This window comes from Monodelphis domestica, chromosome 1 (assembly GCF_027887165.1).
Source record: "Monodelphis domestica isolate mMonDom1 chromosome 1, mMonDom1.pri, whole genome shotgun sequence".
In the NCBI taxonomy this organism is placed as follows: Eukaryota; Metazoa; Chordata; class Mammalia; order Didelphimorphia; family Didelphidae; genus Monodelphis; species Monodelphis domestica.
The window spans coordinates 203402252-203425216 of NC_077227.1; the positions used below are offsets into that span (position 1 = coordinate 203402252).

The 22965-nt window shown below is 44.1% G+C and overlaps 2 protein-coding genes across 4 annotated transcripts in view; one reads left to right on the forward strand and one right to left on the reverse strand.

The window, feature by feature from the left end:
* Window positions 1-2089, reverse strand: part of PPP1R14D (protein phosphatase 1 regulatory inhibitor subunit 14D) — a 61373-nt gene extending 59284 nt beyond the window's left edge. For all 3 annotated transcript variants that reach the window (XM_056810281.1, XM_056810280.1, XM_056810282.1), the window contains exon 1: window positions 1678-2089. The gene's annotated coding sequence lies outside the window, so the exon portion shown is untranslated. The remainder of the gene's footprint in view (window positions 1-1677) is intronic.
* On the forward strand, window positions 1388-22631 carry SPINT1 (serine peptidase inhibitor, Kunitz type 1). The gene is made up of 11 exons (XM_001381117.4): window positions 1388-1685; window positions 1997-2534; window positions 13669-13796; window positions 14384-14522; window positions 14640-14810; window positions 18048-18074; window positions 18303-18428; window positions 18690-18740; window positions 19868-20038; window positions 21299-21346; window positions 21578-22631. Exons 1-11 carry the CDS (start codon window positions 1515-1517, stop codon window positions 21796-21798), a joined length of 1791 nt encoding a protein of 596 aa, XP_001381154.2. The 5' UTR covers window positions 1388-1514; the 3' UTR covers window positions 21799-22631.
* The last annotated feature ends 334 nt before the right edge of the window (window positions 22632-22965 follow it).

Sequence of the window (22965 nt, forward strand, 5' to 3'; positions counted from 1 at the left end):
GAATTTTTCTCTAATATAAGCAATATATGTTTTCTCTCACAACATGACAAACATGAAAATATGTACAATCTATATCATATTACCTGCCTTCTTGGGGAGGAGGGAAAAGGGGGAGGGAGAGAACATGGATTGCAAAATATCAGAAAAGCAAATATTTTTTAATTGTAGTGACAATTAAACTGGAAGAAAATTAATTTATTATTTAAAAAATCTAGTTGTATAGCAGATTACAAGTTCAATATGAATCTGCAGTGTGGGAAGGTGAACAAAAAAGCTAATTTCACTTTGAGCTGTAGTAAGTGAAATATATAGCTTCTAGAAATAATGAAGTGATAATCACTCTATACTCTGAAGTATTACATTCTATTTCAGGTACCATAATTTAAGAAAGGCATTGATAAGCTGGAGAGACAGTCCATGGGAGGGCAACCAGTATAGATTCTTGAGTTCATGCCACATAAATATCAATTTATTGAAGAATTATTGAAGGAACTGTGGATGTTTATCCTCGAGAAGATAAAGGAGGAGTTTAACTGCTATCTTGCTTTCCTGAAAGGTAGAAAGAGCAGTTGTGGGAGCCAGAGGAACCAAAAACTCAACCGCAGAAGCCTAGGCTCCTAGATGTCAGACACTGATATAAGCATTAATATAGCACGGCAAGGAAATGCTCCAGGCAAGGTGGAGTTCAAGTAAATAGTGAGATTACAACAAAATTCCTGCCCCAGCCTCAGTTTCCCGCTCCAAACCATTGCGAGAGTAGCTCGGGAGGGTGGGTGGTATGACTGGAAGTGAATGGTCTGGGCTAGCAATAGCGAGAATAGCTCCGGGGAGTGTGCAAGCCGATTAAAAGTGGTCTGGCTCCGCTTCCTCCTAAAGCCTGGTGATGAAAAGGGGAACTTCACAACTGCTGGTTCCCTACTTATAAATGGATACGGAAATAACTTCCTATGAAAACCTGAAATCATTTACTGTATAGTGGCCAATTTGCATCTTTGGCACCTCGAGACTCTCCCTGATTTTTTCTCTTTTTCACTCTCCCAGTTCTAAACATGACCTGAGGTAGAGACTTAGGAATGTTTGGGGGCGGTAGGGTTTGGAAAATCACTCCTGGACCCACAGTGTCCAGGGACTTTACGCCTCCTTAGCTATCCGCCCCCTCGTCCTTGGAAGAGTGCAAAGACTAGGAAGGGTGATTCATGGACCCCGCTCCCACCAAGCCCAAGGAATCAGCTTCCCCTCCAGGACCCCTAGGAGAATGGTGGGGCACCTTTGGGAGCGGCTGTTGATCCAGCGTACGACAGCCACGAGAGGGCGCGGGGTTGGACTGGGACGATCCTCAAAGTCCAGGGAGCGCCCCACCCGGGCCAGCTTGCGCGGGGGCGTGGGGGTCCGGGACAAAGAAGTCTAGGGGGAAGGGCCCGGAAGCTGGTCTGGAGGGATTGAGGGAGGGGGAACCGGCTAGGCCGGGGAGTCCAGGGACAGGGGCAGGGGCGGAGCCAGCGTCGCAAGGGTTAATGTCCGGTCCCGCCCCGACTTGGTGGCGGCTGACTCAGTTTCACCTGAAACTCAGCTGGAGGTGGCTGCCCGGGTCCCAAGGGCTTGTGGTCCGAGAAGAACTAGGCGGCCGCCGGAGCCGATCTGGGGGCACCAGGATCGGCCCCACCCCGTCCCACTCACCTGCACAGGTAAAAGAGGGAGACTCGCGACCCAGAGCGTATCAAGGCAGGGAAGAATACCAAGTCTGGTCCTTTGTTCAGCCCAGCTTTGCCCATCTAGTGGCGTGCTCAGTCTTCCTAGTCTGACTTTTTCGCTGGGAAAATAGTTTGTGACCCCCTGATGACCCGACGTGCACAGGTGCCCCACCACCACGCACATCTCTGTGTACCCCCATTTGTTCCAGATTCTCCCCCCTTTCACTTCCGCCCTCCCTACCTCTCCCTGGCTTACTGATCTGGTATGTCACATTCTCTCCTCCCCTCCTTTCCCCGCCCTACAGGTCCCAGACACCCTCAGAGCACAGAGCAACGCTAGAAAGGTGACCCTCCTTGGGAGGAAGGTGCTCCTCCCCGGGAGGAAGATGACCCCCAGGCTTGGATACCCCGAGGCTTGGATCACGACGATCCTGTGGCTCCTGGTGACGTTCAGCCTTCCAGACTCGGTGACTGGGCAGCCACCTGTGGCCCCTGGGAAACCGGCTGGCTCTACCTGCTTGGAACAGTATACAGTTGGGGTACCAGACTTTGTACTGGACACAGACGCCTCTGTTAGCAATGGGGCCACTTTCTTGGGCTCCCCCGAGGTGCGCAGGGGCTGGGATTGTGTCCGTGCCTGCTGTTCCACCCCATCCTGCAACCTGGCCCTGGTGGAACAGAAGCCAGGCGAGGGTGAGGACGCCATCTCTGCCTGCTTCCTTCTCAACTGCCTGTACGAGCAGACTTTTGTTTGCAAGTTCTCCAGAAAGGAGGGTTTCCTTAACTACCTTACGCGGGATGTTTACCAGTCCTACCGAGAGCTGAGGAAACAAGGCTTCGGAGGTAAAACGGAGGGGAGGGGTTGGGGCGCGGGGGGAGGAAAGTACAGAGAAGACCTAGAAGCATCCCGGGCCCCCACCTTAACTCCTAAGCCCCAACACAGAGAGAAATGAAGGGAGAGTATTTGTGAGGATTAAATCATTGCAGGTGGGAACACAGAAACAACAAGACATATAGGAGCAGCAGCAAAGTTCAGACGAGAAAGTGGAGAATTCTCTAGGGTGCGGAATTCTTGAATCCAAGATTAGGGATCCTAGGTAAAGAAGGGAGAGTCCACCAGGGAAGAAGGGGAGGGGCTGGTATTCAAAGATGGGATACTTGCCTTGGGACAAAGGAAAGAGAAAGGTTTTAGTTTTAACTCCACCACTTAGTAGCTGTATATATTACCTTGGGCTAAGGCACTTAACCAAACCGGGCCTCAGTTTCTTTATTTGTCAAATGGAAATTATAATACCTGTACTTACTTCATCAGGGTGTTGTAAAGATGAAATGTGATCATGGGTGTGAAAGCATTTTGTAAACTCTAAAGTGTTGTACATACTATAGTTTCTTAATGGAGTATTAATTACCCTAAGCCCTGGGTTGGAGTTCTGACCCTCTGGATGAACTGAAATGATGTTGAGGCCAGCCCTTTCTTTGAGTCTGAGTATCCCTCTTCTCCCCTCCTTCCCCCTAATAGTCTAGCTTTAAGACAGGGAAAGGAACACTGTATGTCCAGTTAAACCACTGGAATTTCCTGATTCAAACCAATCTAACAAACATTTATTAAGTGCCTACTGTGTGCAAGGCACTGAAAAAGACAAGAGAAACAAACAGCTCCTTTCCTCAGAGAGCTTATGTTTTACTGGTGCCATGCAGATGTATGATAATAGACAATATGGTGCCTTATCTATTATAGGCTCATTAATCTAAGGCAGGAGATCTAATCCAACTGACTTCTTTTTGTAGATGAGGAAAATGAAATCTAGTGAGCCTAAGTGACTTACCCACTAGGATCCTATCACATTTCCCTAGAAACAGCTAGGCTGGAGTTACCCTGAGTGTTTTCTAGGTTGCACTACACTCAAACCATGTAGAATCTGCTTCTGTCTTGGAGAGGAGCTGTTCCCATAGCCCATGATAAAAGTAGACTTAGATTCTGAAGGGTGGGTCATAGGATTATAGGAACAAAGAAATGGGGGTGGAAGGACCCACAGTCCAACCTCCTTGTTTTTTTAGAAGTGAAAACAGGTCTAGGGAATTTAACTGCTCCGAGTCACAGAAGTAGTATCAGAGATGAGATCCCTGTATTTGATTGTCTCTGTGGTTTCTGTATGGTGGCTTGGGGGAATTCCCAGGGGACCCAAAGCAGTATGGATGAAGGGCATTCCAAAAACTGACTGAGTCTCCTCGGATCTATGAGAACAAGAAATCTTTACCAAACTACCAATGATGACAGCAAAGTCACCAAAGGAATCTCCTGCCCAGGTTGAAGTTGGTGAGAGACAGAGACAGAGAGAGGGAGGGAGAAGGGGGGAAAGGAAGAGAGAAGGAAGAAGAGGAGAGAGAAAGGGAGGGAGAATAAGAGGGGGGATTGAGGGAGGGAGGAAGGGAAGAGAAGAAGAAGAAGAGGGGGGAAGAGAGAGACAGAGATGAAGAACATGAGTGAGAGAGCACTTGAGTTTGAGCTCCTTAGAAGTAGACTGGCTTTGAGTTTGTTAGGGTTGGGGGAGAGGAGGATTGGAGTGAGTCAACCAAGTGGTGTGGTATACCTGGTCGGGAAAGGTTGTCAGCTGTTTAGGGGTGTGTGTGTCTGTGTGTCAGTGTTTGTGTGTGTTGGCTAAGATTTCCAGAATGAATCTGAGCCCCTGCCTCTGGCATGGTTAATCTTTGTTTATTTCTGGGGATGAAGTCAAACCCATGGATCCAGCCCACCTCCCCTCCTGCTTCTGAGCTGGCAGCCAGGGGAACCAGTCTGGGGATTAGGGGCCCTCCACAGACTTCTGGTTCATTGTCAACCCCACCCTGCTTCTTAGACATCTGTGGAAGGAGAACCTCCCTACCTATCTACCTCCTCTCTCCCACCTGCCCCATCCACAATCTTAATATCACATCTAGTATGACTAGCCATTCCAGGGTCTAGAAACAGCAATGATAGAGTAATTGGACTAGAGGCTGAGTCTAGAGGTGATGTCACCAATCTGGAACTGGAGAAAAGTTTCCTCTATTAATTCTATGCCTCCCATGCCTAGAATGCTCTCTCTCCTCAACTCTGTCTCTTGGAACCCCTAATTCTCTACAAAGCTCAGCTAGAGTACCACTTCTATAAGATTTTCTCCCCCACCCCAAAAGACTTTGTTTATTTTGTATGTCGTTTGTATATATATAGTATACTTATTTCCTCCTGGTGAAATGATACAAAGACATAAACGGTTCCTACCCTCAAGTAGCTTACCTTCAGTGATTCAGTGTGTGTGTGTGTGTGTGTGTGTGTGTGTGTGTGTGTGTGTGTGTGTGTGTTGGGGAGAGCTTTTGTATACTAATAAGTAGATGAGGGGATGCAATGATTACAGAACTAGCCTGCTCTGAGAAAGGGCAAGAACTTGCTGCAAAGGAAGAAAAAGGGGGTGGCAGGATGAAATAAATGGAATGAAAGGATGAAAAATCTTTTTTATTCTCCCTCCCTTCCTGCAAAGTTTTAGCCACTTACTCACAACTGCTAAGAAAATACAAAGGTCCCACTAGACCTGACCCTATATATTTTTAAAAGAATGCAAAAAGGAAAAGGAAAAAAAAGCTAGGAAGATAAGTTCAAATCCAGGGTCTTTGATACATGCTGAACTGGGTGACCCTAGAAAAGTCACTTGACCTCTAAACAGAATTTCCTGTATCAATCAAGTCCCAAGCCTATTCTCTGATCTTATGAAAAAAAAGAAAATACAAAATAATTGGAATTCTTCTAAATGGAATCAAGAAAAGTCTTCTAGAGTTGGTAGCATTTGCGCTAAACTCTAAAGCAAAGTTAGGGATTTCTAAGATGCATCTTATAAGAGTTGAAGAGAGTAGGGCAGCTAGGTGGCTCAGTGGATTGAGAGTCAGGCCCAGAGCCAGAAGGTTCTGGGTTCAAATCTTGCCTCAGACACTTCCTATCTGTGTGAACCTGGGCAAGTCACTTAACCCCCATTGCCTAGCCCTTAACCCTTAACACTCTTCTGCCTTAGAACCAATACGTAGCATTAATTATAAGATGGAAGGTTTAAAAAAAAAAAGAATTGAAGAGAGATCCAGTTCCAGACTTGTGTGTAGTGTGTAGACAAGAAGTAGAAAGTCCTGAGAGATAGTTGGTCTAGGACAGTATTCATGAAGCAAAGGAACATGTAATAAATCTAGAAAGGTAGACTACAGTCCAGTAAGAGCTTCAAAGGGAAGCACAGTGGATGGAGCCCCTGGCTTGGGTATCCAGAGGACCTAGGTTCTCTCATACTACCTCAGCTGTATTACACTGGAAAGTCACTTAACCCTGTTTGCCTAGCTCTTCCTTTCCCTTCTGTCTTAGAATTGTTACGAGAACAGAAAGTAATGGTTAAAAAAAACCACCAGAAGCATTTTATTTTGATCATAGAGGTTAAAGATAGTTTATTAGCATTTCTTGGACAGGAGGGTAACATGGTCAGGCGTGGACTTTAGCATATTATCCCTTGGGTAGTTGTGTGGACTATGGATTGGAAATGATAGACTGGAACCCTGGAGACTGATTAGAAGGGTACTTGACATGTAATATACACCTAATAAATTCTCATTGACCTTTTTTCTCCTTCCCAAACTAGGCCCCCCTTGTAATTCTTTTTTAAATTTCATTTTAATTTTTCATTTAAAAAAAAATCTGTTTTCAGAGCAGCTAGATAATTCAGTGGATAGACAGCCAAGTCTGAAGATAAGAGGTCCTGGGTTCAAATCGAAACTTAAGACATGCCCTAGGGGGCAGCTGGGTAGCTCAGTGGATTAAGAGTCAGCCCTAGAGATGGGAGGTCCTAGGTTCAAATCTGGCCTCAGCCACTTCCTAGCTGTGTGACCCTGGGCAAGTCACTTGACCCCCATTGCCTAGCCCTTACCACTCTTCTGCCTTGAAGCCAATACACAGTATTGACTCCAAGATGGAAGGTAGGGGTTAAAAAAAAAAAAGACATGTCCTGTAGGGTGACCCTGGAAAAGTCACTTAACCCTCATTGCCTACCTCTGACCACTCTTCTGCCTTAGAACCAATACTTAGCATTGATTCTAAGATAGAAAGTAAGGTGTTTTTTTTTTCATCTAATTTCCCCTATAGATTAAAAAAGAAAAGGAAAACAAATACTTTGTACCATTCTTAATCAAATGAAATAAATTCCTGAATTAAACTGGTCCAGAAAGTTATGTTTCAGTGTGTGCCCTGATTCCACTAAATCTCTGTCAAGAGGTGGTTGCATGTTTCTTAATTGGGCCTCTGGAATCATGGGGGTTCACTGCATTGATCCTCATTCTTACAGCTTTCAGCCTTGTTTGTTGACCCCTTTGTCTTTCCCTGCTCCTCCTTTTCCATCATTCCAGATGACCCTCTGAGGTTCAGGGGAAAGCCTGAGGATGGATGCCTCCCTCTTGGAGCCAAGTTAACCTAACAGGTCCCGTTGAACTAGAGACTAAGCCTGTTCCACGAGGAAGTGGCAAGTCAGGTGGGTGGTAATTGGCTGTAATTGGCCCCACCACTGACTCTGCACTTCCTGTCCCTGGCTGCAGATTTTCTACCAGGGACCATTGATTGATAGGAAACCCTTAGGGACCAGATGGCTCCTAGGACTGGGTGAACTAAGCTAGGGAATCAACAGATAGGGAGAGGCTCTTGGGGTCCTCTCTTCTTCTTCTGGAAAATCCCAGAACCCTCCTCCTCCATCCAAGCAGGAATACTGGAACCCAGGAGGGAGCTGGGGGGAGAGGGACATTTTTTTTAAACCCTTACCTTCCATCTTGGAATCAATACTGTGTATTGGTTCCAAGGCAGAAGAGTGGTAAGGGCTAGGCAATGGGGGTTAAGGGACTTGCCCAGGGTCATAAAGCTAGGAAGTATCTGAGGCCAGATTTGAACCCAGGATGTCTCATCTCTAGGTCTGGCTCTCAGTCCACTGAGCTACCCAGTTTCCCCCTCTGGGGGGCATTTTGAATGCAACAAAACAAAATGGATTGAGTAGAGGCCAGTTGGGTATCTGAGTGGCTGAGACCAGGAGTTGTCGTAGAAGCATCCCTATATAAAGTTTAAGATCTGTTGGGAGGGAAGAACCTTGCCCCAAGTATCTGGAAGAAAAATCTCTTCCTTTTCTCCACTGGGGAGGAAAATGTCCCCTCCTAGCAGGTTTTTTGAAAGTTTTCTTCCTTTTCCCTGCCTGAAGTCAGCCCCAATTTCAGAAAGGAAAGTGAGGAGCTTCTATTCCATCTCCTTCTTTCCCACCCTCTCCTCTTCCCTTTTTTCCCCTTTTGGAGAGGTGGGGCCTGTGGTTGCTATGGGGACATCCTGGGGCCCAGGCTTCTGGGGGAGGGACCCATTATTGCTGGGCTAGCCCTTTGCTCTCAGGTGGAGGAGGGGAAGAGGAAGGAGAAGGACTGGGAGTTATCCCATCCACCTCCAAAGACAATGAGAAAGATTCACTGGGAAGGTTCTTTAGGTTAGGTGCCACAATGCCCCTCTCTGACCTGCCTCTACCCACTGGGGTCCCTGACTGGAGGGAAAGGTGTATTCCTTTTCCCTTGAGTTTTTCCTGTCTGTGCAGTGGAGAGGATGTAACGGAACCTTCTGTTCTTTTCTGGGGAGACTTCTCTCCCTCCTCACTTGGGGTGCTTTGCAGTATGGGTATAGGTAGAGTGGAATGCCAGCAAGGATGTCTTTAAAACAACCCTGGTGTCCTAGCACTAGGACTTTGCCCCATTCCCAGCCTTCATCCAAAGGGGTGAGAGAGAGTAGGAAAAGGCACAGCATAATGAACAAGCATTGATTAAATACCTACTATGGGCTGGGTGCTTCTGGTGATATGAATAAAGAATGAAACAATTCCTACTTCCCAGAAGGATGTGTTTGGGAGACTGGATGGGCCAGATTATCCAGAGTGAAGTATACATACTTGGCCCAAGAGAAAGCCCCAAAGGTCAAGAGATACCTCTGCTTCCCTCTGGGATGACCTCCATTTTTTTAAACCCTTATCTTCTTAGTGTCAACTCTAAAACATTAGAGCTACAAGGACTAGGCAAGCTGGATAAGTGACTTGACTAGGATCACAAAGCTAGGAAGTGTCTGAGGTCAGATGTGAACCCAGGTCCTCTCTACTCCAAGCCTGGCTCTTTATCCACCAAGTTACCTAGCTGCCCCTACCGGGTATGAATTTTATATGTACATAATTGCTGTTTGCATGTTGTTTCCTCCATTAGAATTGAGGGGGCATGCCCTTGAGGGCATCTCCAGTGCTTAGCATAGAACCTAGAACTGGAGGTGGTGAGAGGGAGAAGGAAACAAGCATTTATTAAGCACCTACTGTGTTTTAGGTGCCATACTAAGAGCTTTACAAATTTTATCTCATTTTTTAAAAAATTATCTCATTGGATGGTGGTGTTCTTCAGCTCTTCTCAGTCCCATTTCACCCTTTATGACCCCGTTTTGGGGTTTTCTTGGCAAAGTTACTAGAGTGGTTTGCCACTTCCTTCTCCAGCTCCAGTTTGCCACTTCCTTCCCATCCTTACAAACAAGGAAAAGGTGCTTGCTTCAGCAGCACATATACAGATGGGGAAATGGAAGCAAACAAGGTTAAGTGAGTTGCCCCAAATCACATAGAGTCTGAGGCCAGATTTGGACTTAGAAAGATGAGTCTCCCTAATTCCAAAGTAAATGCTCTATCCACTGGGTCACCAGGCTGCCCCCATTTAATGGTAGGTACTTAATGAAATGCTTGTTGACTATTTGGAGGGCATGGAATACTAGTCAAAGATATTTGACCTTTATTTCCCAGATCGTAGGGTCCCAGAAGAGGAAGAACATGATCAGATGTGTTCAAATAAAAATTAGACAAAAGTTTCAAGTGTCTATTGGGGGAAAGTGAAGGTGTAAAGTGAGTATTAGAGGAGCGTGAAGGTGTGAAGTATGTTTTGGAAGAGAGTGAAAATAGTGGTTTGAAGACCAGTAGGAAGATATCCCAGCAAATTTAACTGGTGATAACTATACTCTCTAGGATAGTGGCAGATGGTGGCATAGAAAGGAGCGGGTAGATGGAATAATCCTGAAATAAGACACATTCTCCCCTTTTCCTCTCTCCCATTCTAGTGCAGAAAATGTGCTTCTTCTCTCTTAATTTGCTGTAGGAACCAACCATGTTAACTCTTTCTCCCTCAGTTTTCCTGACACTACCCTAGTCTTCCCATCTCTCTAACCACCACTTTTGCTGGACCTTCTTCCTGACCCATAAATGCGGGTGTGGTCAAAATGTCAATCCTGCCCTCCACCTTCTCTATCCTTCCATCTCATCACCTCCCACGCCTCAAATCTCACCTCTAAGTACATGACTACCAAGTCCTGTACATACAGAAAGGAGTGTCAGAACCTGGGATTCCTTCTGATTCTGACCCTCTCATTGGGTTGAGATGGATGGTAATGGGACCATCTATTCTACCAGGTGGGATCTCGGTTGAGCTCTAGTCCTAAGTCTCCAGCTGCCTGCTGAACTTTTCTAATCGGATCATAGATTTAGAGTTGGAAGGGACCTCAGAGTCCATTTACTCTAAACCCCTTTATTTTATCAACTGTGGAAGCTGAAAATCAGAGTTTAGTGACTTACCTGAAGTCACGCAGATAGGAAGGAGATCAGAATTTAAACTCAAGTTCTGACACTAAATCCGAATTAATGATGCCTCAATGATGTCATCAATGTTGTCAAAAGCAAACGCCCACACCACATATAAAGAACTGGGGTTTTTTGTTGGTTTTAATTCTTATTGTCTGCCTTAGTAACAATTCTAAGACAAAAGGGCTGAGGGTTAGGCAAACTGTGTTAAGTGCCTTGTCCAGGGAAACACAGTTAGGAAGTTTCTGAGGCTAAATCTGAATTCAGATCTGACTGACTTTAGGCCTGGTGCTCTATCCACTGAGCTATGTGGTTGCCTCAATGCCTCTTTTTTTTTTTTAATCTCTTGCTTTCTGTCTTAGAATTAATACTGTGGATTGGTTCCAAGGCAGAAGAGTGGTAAAGGGTAGGTAATGGGGGTTAAGTGACTTGCCTAAGGTCATACAGCTAGGAAGTGTCTGAGACCAGATTTTAACCTAGGCTCTCCCATTTTTGAACCAGTGAGCCAACCAGCTGCACCCCATTCCCCAGTACTCTGAATAGTAAAATTCCCACCATCACCTTAAGTTGCCATCCCTCCATAGCAGTACTAGGCTCAATATCTGGCATCTCTGACTTCTCCCATCAATGTTTAGAGTTCGACTTCCATTTCTACATGAATCACATAGCACTTACTACTCTTCCTTTCAATTACTTCTGCTGCTACACCCGTTCAGAAAATTTGGACCTAGCTTATCTCTTTGCCTTTTCCCCACTCTAAGTTATGATTTTCTTTCTTTTTTATTATATTTTTTCTCTGATTGTATACTGAAATAATTTTAACATTTGTTTTCTAACATTCTACAATCTAAATTCTCCTCCATCTCCAAGATGGCAACCAATTTGATTTAGGTTATACATGTACTACAAGTCATGATTTTCTTAATACATTACTTGTATCACTGCTGCTCAAAAAATTTTCCATTTTCCATTTACCCACAATGATAAAATTTGAACTTCTTGACCTGATACCAGAATTACCTTTCATGATTCTGCTACATGAAATTTCTGCTCCAGCTCTCTCTTCCCCTTTGCTTGGGATCCAAAAGACAAAAGCCCTTTAGGAACTTATATTTTAGACTGAATGGGACCATATGTATGTATATAAACATATATACATATATATATATAAATATATAAATATATATATATATAACTTGATAAAGAAGATACAGAAAGAAATTTCCAATTTGAGAGGATACTTGAGAACAAGGGGGATCAGAAAAAAAGCTTCCTGTTGGAGATGGCAACCTTAGGGCCTCCAGGTGGCTCAGTGGATAGAGTACCAGGTCTAGAATCAAGAAGACTTGTTTTCCTGAGTTCAATTCTAGCCTCAGACATTTAGGAACTGTGGGACCCTGAGTAAACTTACTCCTCAGTTGAAGTGCTGATGTTTTCCTTTTTTTTTAAATGTTATTTTAAGCCCAGATAATAGCCCGTATGATAGTCACTCATGTTTGTCTCAGTTTTCTCATCTGTAAAATGAACTGGAGAAGGAAATGGCAAACCACTTTAGTATCTTTGCCAAGAAAACCCCAAATCGGGTCATGAAGATCAGACATGACTGAAAAACAACTGAACAACCAGGAGATAGTACTTGAGCTGAGCCTTAAAGAGCTGGGATTCTAAAAAGGAGAAGATAAAAGGGAATATTTTAAATGCACAAGGAATGCAAAAGCACAGAGATAGGAGCTGAAGCATCACACATCCAGAATAGCAAGGAGATGGGTTTGGCTTGACTTTGGACCCAGGTCGTCTGATTTCCAGCCCACTAGAGTTTAGAGGGTGGCTAAGGTTCTTTCCTCTGGATCTGTGTCATCCAACTGTGTGACCTTGGGCAATTTGCTTACCTTCTATAAGCCTGCTCCTGAATCCAACAGACGTTGAATGAGACAAACTCTAAGGTCCGTTCCAGTGGTAACAGTAATATCATTCCAAGGTTCAACTCAAGTCTATGGCTCATGTCAAGGTTCAACTCTCCAGGCAGATCTTTGGCCATTCTAGGCTCCTGTGACCTCTGCCTCCTTTCCTTCAATAGCAATAATATATCTTATCTGTGAACCTGTATATATTACCTTGTATTAGAGGAGAGATTTGCATGTTTCTAGCATTCAGTCCTCATTTCATCTCTCTCTGGGTTGGCTTAACCATCCCAACCTACCCTTGCACACTTGCTGGTTCTTAGAAGCAATCATATAACTACAACTTATTTTTATGGGACTCTAGGAGTAACCTTGCTGACAAGAATATACTACTACTACTATACACTTTAGCTCCTGAGCCCCCACCAGTATATTTCCCATTCAACATATCCCTCCATTTAATCTTTTTTTTTAAACCCTTACCTTCCTTCTTAGAATCAATACTGTGTATTGGCTCCAAGGCAGAAGAGTGGTATGGGGTAGGCAATGGGGGTTAAGTAACTTGCCCAGGGTCACATAGCTGGGAAGTATCTGAGGCCAAATTTGAACCCAGGACCTCCCATCTCTAAGCCTGGCTCTCAATCCACTGAGCCACCCAGGTACCCTCTCCATTAAATCTTAATCAGAAACATTTACTTAACAGAAGACAAAACAAAAATAATAATGAAATAAGTAATAAAACATACCTCCCATCACTCCTAGCCAGTTTCTGACTTGCATTTTGAATGACTGTAGAAGCAGATCCATTCCCATTGTTTCTAATGCCCCTCATAGAATGTAATCTCCTGAGGATATTTAAATTTGTATTTTTGAATCTTCAATGCCTAGCATAGTTCCTGGCACACAATACAAAATTAATAAATATTTGTTGACTGATTTAATGGACTTTTTAAAATGGTTTATGTACTTTATTATTTTAAATAACATTTTAGATTTCCCCCCATTACATGTAAAAAATTTAATATTCTTTTTTTATTTTGAGTTCCAAAATCTCTCCATCCCACCTTCCTTTTCCACTCCCCCCTCCTTTGTCATGTTAAGAATCTGATATAGATTTTATATGTGCTATCATGTAAAACATTTTTCTGTATTAGTCATTTTGTAGAAGAGATCTTGAAGAAAAAAGAAAGAAAGGAAAATATAGTATATTTTGGTCAACATTTAGACTTGATCAGTTCTTTCTTTGGAGGTCGGAGGCATTTTTCATCATGAGTCTTTGGGTTTGTCTTGGATTTGATCCATTTTCTAAACTCACCTGTGTGTCTGGATATCATTCATACAATAAAGGAGATTCATTTGTTGTGAAAGGACTTGATCCTAACCATTTCTCCATCTCACCCCCAGGGGCTCGCCTTCCCAAGTCCTGGGCTGGCATGGAAATAAAGGTGCAACCTCAGGAGCCCTTGGTGCTCCAGGGCACAGAAAATACTGAATGGCACCTTCTCCAGGGAGATACCAATGTGAAGGTGGAGGTGAGGAGCTGAAGTGGGGTCTGGGCTGACTGGTCTTTGAGAGCAGCCTTCAGATTCTCTCCTAATTTTTAGCCATGTCTCCTTGAGGTCCATGTTCCACTTGGGAGGTGCCTGAGTCCCAGGAACAAATGCTTTTTAGGTATCCTAAAATCAGGGTTATGTTGAAACCAGCTCAAGAGAGCTAATGGTTAAGTCTTCAGTATGTGCATTTACATCATGGAAATTGACAAACATTACAAATATGGGCTTGATTTTGGGTTGTCAAGACTTAATAATGTGATTGGGAAAATATTACTAATGCAGAATAAACTTAAAAGTGTGTTATGCATACATTTGGGGAGGGTACCAATTGCTAAACTTTTACCAGCATACTACTGCCTCAAATGATTTCTATAACCTCATTAATTAAAAATTCCCTCAGACAGCCCTGCCCTTCCTCTGTTCTCCATCCATGATCTCCCTCCTCTGACATCACAAAATTTCTTTAATGGTTATTAGGGGAAAGAGACAAAGATATTTTCAGATCTGTAGGGACCTATTGCAGAGGGGAGAGAATAGGTCTGAAACCTTTTCTTTTTTCCTTATAGAAAAAAGACACAGATCATCTAGAGCTCTCACAGTTAAAGGAAGGAACTTACATCTTTCAGTTGACCGTGAAGGACTCTGACCAAAAGCAAGATACTGCCAATTTCACGATCACTGTCCTATCACCTAAGCAAACAGAAGGTATGGAATTAGCCCAGGGAAAGGAGGGGCAGGGACCAAAAGAAGAGGGGCATAGAGCCCAAATGGCCAAATATCACCCTTAGCCTCCTACTCCAAGCTTGCTCCTCCTTTTCCCAGAACATTGCCTGGCACCCAAGAAGGTGGGTCGTTGCAGAGGCTCTTTCCCTAGATGGTACTATGACCCCACTGAGCAGCAATGCAAACAGTATGTCTACGGTGGTTGCCTTGGCAACAAGAACAATTATATTCGGGAGGAGGAGTGCAAGATGGCCTGCAAAGATGTACAAGGTGAGCTTGGAGGGGAGAATTGGAATGGGAAAAGAAAGTGGGAAGAAGTTGAGTCAATGATTGGACTAGGGAATAGAGAGAGGCTGATAACAAGAGGAGGTGATAGTGATATTTTAAAAAGCTTTAATAACATTAAAATTTTTAAACATTTTTAAAATTACATATAGAAGCAAATATTAGCAATTATTTTCTGACATTTTACAATTCAGATTCTCTCTCTCCTCCCCCTCCTCCCAACAACACAGTAAATCGTCTGATATAGGTTATACCAGTGATGTTGAACCTATGGCACAGGTGCCAAAGATGGCATGCAGAGTGCTCTCTGTGGGCACTCAGCCACCTTCCCCTCCCTCCTAGAGTTTGTTACTAGAAAGGCAGAGGGACTCAGAGAGAGCTTCTCCCTGCCCCCTCTCCACCATGCCTGATGAGATTTTTCACATCCCCCACCCCTCTGCCCAGCAGTCAGTGTGGGTGTAAGGTGGGCAGCTCACAGGCAGCAGAGCTAGAGAAGATGACATTCCTTACTTCACTTGCCCCTCTACCCAGCAGCTCAATGGGAGCACTTCCTCCCTCCCCTGTGTAGGGTAAGGGGGAAAGTGGGGTTTTCCTGGCACTTAGTGGGAGGATGGGGCACAGTACATGGTCTCTGGGGGAGGCAGCATTGGCACTAGGGGGGGTGCATTCTGTCTCTAAAAGGTTTGCCATCACTGGGTTATAACAATACTTTTTTTTTTTTAACCCTTACCTTCTGTCTTAGAATCAATACTGTGGATTGGTTCCAAGGCAAGAGAGTGATAATGACTAGGCAACTGAGGTTAAGTGAATTGCCTAGGGTCACACAGCTAGCAAATGTCTGAGGACAGATTTGAACACAGAACCCATCTCTAGGTTTGGCTCTCAAGACACTGATCCCTATCTCTTATACCAATGCTTTAAAAAAACAACATTTTTTTTCATGTAGAAATAATTTTTGACAATTGTTTTCAGACATTTTATGATTCAGGTTCTCATCTCTCCTCTCCCTGCCAAATCCCACTAAGGCAGTAAATAATCTGATATAGGTTATACCAGTTCTTGTTTAAAAAATGTTTAATTACATGTAGAAACAGTTTTTGACAATTGTTTTCAGACATTTTATGATTCATATTCTCTCACCTTTTTTTTTTTAAGAGAGCATAGTGGATCAGAGCTAGAGAGTTAAAATGAGCTTCCTTCAACACCTACCCTGGACCACAATATAGAGTCACATCATTTAGGGATGGAGGGCACTTCAGTGGCCATCTAATTCGACCCAGACCCCAAAGAATCCTTATTACATGCCTGACAAGTGGTCTTTCAGCTCATCTGGAGTCACTAAATTCCTCTTTTTAGTTAATTTTAATTGTTAGGAAAGTTGTCATTTTTCGGACATTGAACCTCAGTTTTCTTAACTCTTTGCTATTCTCTCACAAAATCACAAATTTAGAGAGGGAAGAAAGAAACCTTAGAGATCATCTAGCCCAACTCTCTCATTTTATAGAAATATAGGGTAGGAGAGTTTGAATGGCTTACTTAAAGACACATAGTAAGTGACCGAATCCAGATTTGAGCTCAGGTCCTCCAACTCCAAATTTAGCCCTCCTTTCACTGGACCCTCTACTCATTATTCTTAGTTTTGTCTTCTGGGACCAAAAAGAATAAGTCCAGTCCTTGGACTACAGTATAGCCCCTTACCATACATAAAGAAAGCCTCATCCCCATCTCCCATCACCCTTCCCTTCATTGAACCAAATATCATTCTTCAGCTGATTCTTTTATGACATCTGCTTGAAGTCTTTGGTCATTCTATTTGCCCCGCCACCCTTAGATGCTTTAAATGTCCTTAGATTATGGTACATAGAACCAAATATAATAATCAAGATCAGCATGATGAGGGAGGCCAGAACATAGCAAAATTATCAATGTAATATAGTATTGGAGCAGCTGGGTGGCTCAGTGGATTGAGAGCCATGTCTAGAGATGGGAGGTTGTGGTTTCAAATCTGACCTCAAACACTTCTAGCTGTGTGACTCTGAGCAAGCCACTTAGTTCCCATTGCCTAGCCCTTATTGCTCTTTTGCCTTGGAATCAATAATTACTATTGATTCCAAGATGGAAGGTAAGGGTTTAAAAATAATAATATAGTACCTACTATGCACTAGGCACCGCTAAATGCCTTATAATTATTATCTAATTTGATCCTCACAATCATCCTGAGAAAGCAGGTACTATAATTGTCCCCATTTTACTGATGAAGAAACTGAGCCAAACAAAGGTTAAGTGACTTGCCCACAACCTCACAACTAATAAGTGTCTAAAGCTGTATTTGAACTCAGGTCTTCCTGATTTCCAGGCTCAGTGCTCTCATCCATTGTGCCACCTAACTGCCCTTATTCCTAGAAACCATCTCTCTGTTAATGCATGCAAAATTTGAATTAAATTTTTTGGCTATCACATCTCATTGCTGATGAATAAGTGAGTGAACAAATGAATGAATAAATTAATGTATATTCATCTTCAAAGTACCTTGCCTAAGTAAAGGGTTATTGCTGAATGAATAAATGAACAAATTAATTGATGAGTATTCATGTTCAAAGCACCTTGCTCAGTAAGAGAGTGGTGGGAGTATAAATATAAAAACAAACACAGTCCCATAATGTTTTGGGGTGGCAGGAATTATACTTGTTGGTTTGATTGTTTGAAATATCAGATGTTTTAAAGACAAAATTTATTGATACAAACAAAATATTTTATAAAACCATTTCCTACTTTAACAAGTAATGAAAAACTCATTTTCAAGGAGTTTATATTCTAACTGGTAATACAAGTTCTTTAGGGGTAGCAGTAGCCAGGTCCTCCCTCATCTTCTACTCATGGTTGATTTTTTAAAAAATATCATTTATATATTTTTAATGTTATAATATAATAACACATTATGTTATATTTAATATATTAGACATATTATATTTAATATTATAATAATATATTAATTAATTGATATATTTTAATATTAATAATTTTTTAGATATCAAGTATAAGTATATTTATCCCCTTTGTATTTTATCCAATATGAAATTTAACAAGATATCCTGAGGAAGTCCCCTGGTATACTAGATTCACAAGAGAATAAGAAAGAAGTGCATTTTCCCCAGATTCCATCATATTCTCTTTTTTTGCTAGGAATTTGACAGCTGTCACTCACTCCTTTCTCTCTTTCAGGTCCTTCGATCCAAAGACAACATCCAGGTAGGTTCCTTTCTCTGTACCATGTGGTTTCCTCCAGCCACCCATCCTTCCCCTTCTCTAGATTCCTAGATTGCTCAGTAATTAACTCAGTTTCTAATTTCTGAGGTCCTGTTCTCTGACTCTAACCCCGTTGAGAGGGGACCCCAATACCATTTCCCTCTCATTCCAATTATCAGCTGCTCACCAGGTACTGATGGATGATCCATGCTTTCTCTCCTCCCCTTAAAGTGTGCTCTGGAACCTGCCAGCCCTCCGAGTTCCAATGTCGTGATGGCTGCTGCATCGATGGCTTCCTGGAGTGTGACGACACGCCTGACTGCCTGGATGCCTCAGACGAGGCTACCTGTGACAAGTGTAAGGCTTCAGGAAGGGGGGTCCCTGGAATCTTCTTACTAGTGCCCTCCAGAAGCCCATGAACCCTTGGGATGGGCACAGCTCTGATCCTCCACACTGAGCAAGTGTCCTGGGTCAGGTGCCTTGGAAGAACTGAGTGGGGGGTTAAAAGGAAAGGAGGGATGGAGACCAATTCACAGGAAGAGGGAATTGTACGGATGTGTCTCCCTTGGCTAAGCTTTGTAATGAGGACTGGGTCTAAATGCCTTTCTCCTTTTGCAGATACCACAGGCTTCGATGAGCTCCAAAGCATCCACTTTCCTAGTAACAAAGGTAAAGGCCAAAAATTGGGGGGCTTTGGGTTGATTATCTTTTCCCAGCCCTTCTGTCTGTTAACAGGACCAACTTCAAGTACTGTCAGTGAGACTTACCAGTATGATTTATCTCAAGCAGAAAAGGAATGAATTCTTTCCTTTTCTTTTTCTTTTTTTAAAAACCCTTACCTTCCATCTTAGAATCAAAATAGTTCCAAGGCAGAAGAGGGGTAAGGGCTAGGCAATGGGGGTCAAGTGACTTGCCCAGGGTCACACAGCTGGGAAGTATCTGAGGCCAAATTTGAACCTAGGACCTCCCGTCTCCAGGCCTGGCTCTCAATCCACTGTGCTACCCCCTGTAAGGTAATTCTTTTAAAAAGAATGTGTCTTATTTCTATACCTGCCCCAGACCCAGATGTCCTTATAGAATTTCCCAGAACCACATTAGTCTCTCTGTCCTTTCCTGTGCAACTTAGATTGTGACCTAGTCTCAGGACGAGGTGGGGACTAGGACAGATGCCCCAGGTCCTTGAACCGGTGCATTCAGATTCAATAGTGTTTTCAGAGGCAGCTAGGTAGTAGAGGGGACCCAGTGCCTGGCCTGGTGTCAGAAATGCATGGGTTTAGAACTGGCCTCAGATACCTACTAGCTGTGTGACCCTGCACAAGTCACTTAACCCTGTTTGTCTCAGTTTCCTTTTTGTAAAATGAGCTGGAGAAGTAAATGGCAAACAGCCTTGCAAAGAAAACCCCAAATGGATTCACAAAGAGTCAGACACAACTAAAAAATGACTGAACAGTAGCATTCACATTCACATTCTTAACTATAAGAGGGAGCTCTGGTATGCAGTCGGTAGAGAGCAGACTTTGCAATAAAAAAAAAGACCTGGGTTCAAGGTAAGCCTCTGACTTACTGGCTGTGTAAGCCTGGGCAAGTAATTTAACCTCTTAGTGTTCTGGGCAATTCCCTAAGAATGTAAGTTGCAGACCTGCATTGGACAAGTGGATTTCTTGGAGTTCCCTATATCAAAGAAATCACAGATCCAGTCCTTCTTCTGAGCCCTGTCTGCCCTGATAGAATATAGCAGGGTGGAATTAGGAAAGCCCCAGGTTCTTACCTGACCCTCTCTTCCCTTCCTTCCGTAGGACACTGTGTAGACTTGCCAGTGACAGGGCTGTGCCAAGAACGTATTCCTCGGTGGTACTATAACCCCTTTGATGAGCACTGTGCTCTCTTCACGTATGGAGGTTGTGGTGGCAACCAGAATAATTTCCTGGATAAGGAAAAATGTCTCAAGTCCTGCGAAGGCATCTCTAGTGAGCAGGAGGTTGGGGGTGGGGGGTAGTCTGAGGGATCAGTTGGGAAAAGGGATTTACTTAGGGGGGCCATGATACAAGAAGGAATGGTAGGAGGGAGGGAGGGAGAGAGGAAGGAAGGAAAGAAGGCAGTAAGGAGAGATGGAGGAAGGAAGGGACAGAGGGAGGGAGGGAGGGAGAGAGAGAGAGACAGAAGGAAGGAAGGGAAGGGAGGGAGAAAGGAAGAGAGAGAAGGAAAGGAAGGAAAGAGGAGGGAGGAAAGAAGAAGGTAAATAAAGGAGGGAGGGGAGAAGGAGAGAGGGAGACTGGGAGGGAGGAAGAGAGGGATTAGTCTAAAAGTCAGAAAGCTTGCTTTCAAATCTCTGTGGTTAACTAGCTCTGAGCAATTTATTTAGTTTCTTTAAAGCCTCAGTTTCTTCAACTGTAAAATGAGGGGATTGGATTTAGTGACCTAAGGTCCCTTCCAGTGCTAAACCTATCATCCTGAAAAACTGTCTGGCCCCACTATTCTATCCCATCACTACTCAAAATCCCACTGTTCCTTTCAAGGAATGACTTGGAGTTGAGGAAGGAGATAGAGGAGAGGGTAGCAGCAGGTTATATTTCAAAAATAGTCCATCAGACATAGTCCCCAATACATTTTTTTAAATTAACACTCCTTCTTTATTGGGATCAGGGGCCAGACCCCAATACTGATCAGGGAAGTTTTTCATCTGCCCCATTTTTCCTACTTGACCTCCCTCTTTCAGAATCCTGGAAGCCATCCATCTTGGGGGTTTTACTGTATTAGCGGTGGATATGGGCTCTAATGCTTCTCCAGATCAGAACTCCTGAATTTAATTGATCTGGAACCTTGGGCTCCTCCAAAAGCAAAGATGATGGGTGTGCATCCCCCCATTGATGTTTTTTTACTAACCAATTTTACTCCCCAGCAATAACACCCCCCCCCACAAGTACTTACAAGTAGTAACTCAGCTGCCACTACTAACACCTTAATGCACTGGCCATGTCTGGAACTGTATGCCTCAATCTGTATTTATAGACCAATTCTAGAATTAGGGAGCTTGATTTACTGTCAGTCCTTTAAAATCACAATTTCTGCTTGCCAGCTCCGGAACGGGGTAGGAAAAAGGGAGGAAGATTTGGCTCATATAACTTTGGGAAACATGGAAATTTGTTACTACATGTACTTTGTAATAAATAATCATTTTGAAAAATAAAATAAAATCACAATTTCCCCCCCCTACCCCATATTTGCAGAGAAAGACGTATTTGGCCTGAGGCGGGAATCCCTGCATGGAAACTCAGGTGAGCCTTACTCTTAAATAGAGCCATATTCCTTCCTAGCTTGGTGCCTTGTAGCTTTGGAGAAAAAATCTTCCTCGCTTGCCCAGGTTTTGAGATCCTCTGTCTCTGGCCTCACTCTTCCACTCTCTTCATCCCCCTTTGGCACCAGGAAGAGAGTGGCAAGGGACAGAAGGAGTACCACCCGAAGGGAACTTACATCTCTGCGTCCCCCCATATTATGTCTCTCCTCAGGTTCTATGGAGGTGACTGTGGCCGTGCTGTTGGGGATCTGTATTCTGATTGTGATCGCCATCCTAGGCTATTGTCTCTTCAAAAACCAATTGAACAGAAGCCTCCGACGTCATCACCCCCTTCATCACCACCGCCCTCCCCCAATGCCAACCAGCAACCCAATCTCCATCACTGAGGACACGGAGCACTTGGTCTACAATCATACCACCAGACCCCTCTGAGCCAGGGGCTTCCCTGGGTGCTGTGGGCCAAGAGTTCTGACCAGCTCCAACTTGACTTTGCCCCCTCCTTAGTTTCTGTCCCCATCACAAATGGAGAACAGGACAGAGAAAGATTGGGCTCGGGGTCACTCCCCCTGTTCCCTAACCCCATTCTGCCTTGGACCCTAAATCTCCTGCCCCCATCTTGGCAGAGTTGCCTTGACCCTGGAGCTGGAAACACAGTTGGGGTTGCAGGAGACCTGAGTAGGCAACAGCAGACAGCACGCCCTTGCTCAGGAGGTCATGCCAACTTCTGAGGACTAGGGAAAGTTGAGATTCTCTTTCCTTTCCAAAATGGTCTGTGATTCTACCCTTTCCCCCACTTCCCCAGAGCTCTCAGCTCCTACAGGGTAGAGGACAATAGGGGTGGGAGCTGCCCCTTTCTCCCTTATTACCTCATTATGTTCCCTCTCCCCTACCCCTCCCAGTCCTGGGCACTACCCTGCTGGGGCTGTACATTTGTGCTATAAACAGTATGTTTTTGTTTATTTAATGAGTAGGGACTGGAACCTGTGTCTCCGTCCCTTTCTCTCAGTCTACTTCCTTTTCTGGACGTGAGAAGGGGTGGCAGCTGTTCTCTTGAAGGACTCTGTGTGTGTGTGTGTGTGTGTGTGTGTGTGTGTGTGTGTGTGTGTAAGGGCTGGGTTGACAAGGATGGTTATAAAAGCTGCCTCCTTCTTCCCTCTGTCTTCCTCAGTGAAGGGACGATCATTTCCTCTAGGGGAGTCCTCATCCCCCCACTGTCCAGTCTTTGCCACCTCTTCCCTCATTGTAATAAAAACCTTTGGGTCCGAGGTGCCTCTTTCTGCTTGGTGTCTGGGGTGTGGGGGAGGGAGGGAGGGAGGAGGAGGAGAGCCAATGCCTCAGTGGGGACCTCTCCTGTCTGACCGGTTCAGACTCAGGCTGCCCTGTTCAACAGGTTCCCCTGCCTCTCCCGAAACTGCCCCAGCCCACGTGGGAGGAGAGAAGTGCCAAGTTTGACCACCCGGGGGGGAGGGGAGAAGGGGATTGACCTCATCAGCATCTCATTTAAAAAAAAATTTTTTTCCAATTGAGGAGTTCTCTTGTCTCCCTCAAAACCCAATGAGGAAAAAAAAAGACCTTATAGTAAATGCGTAGTAAAGAAAT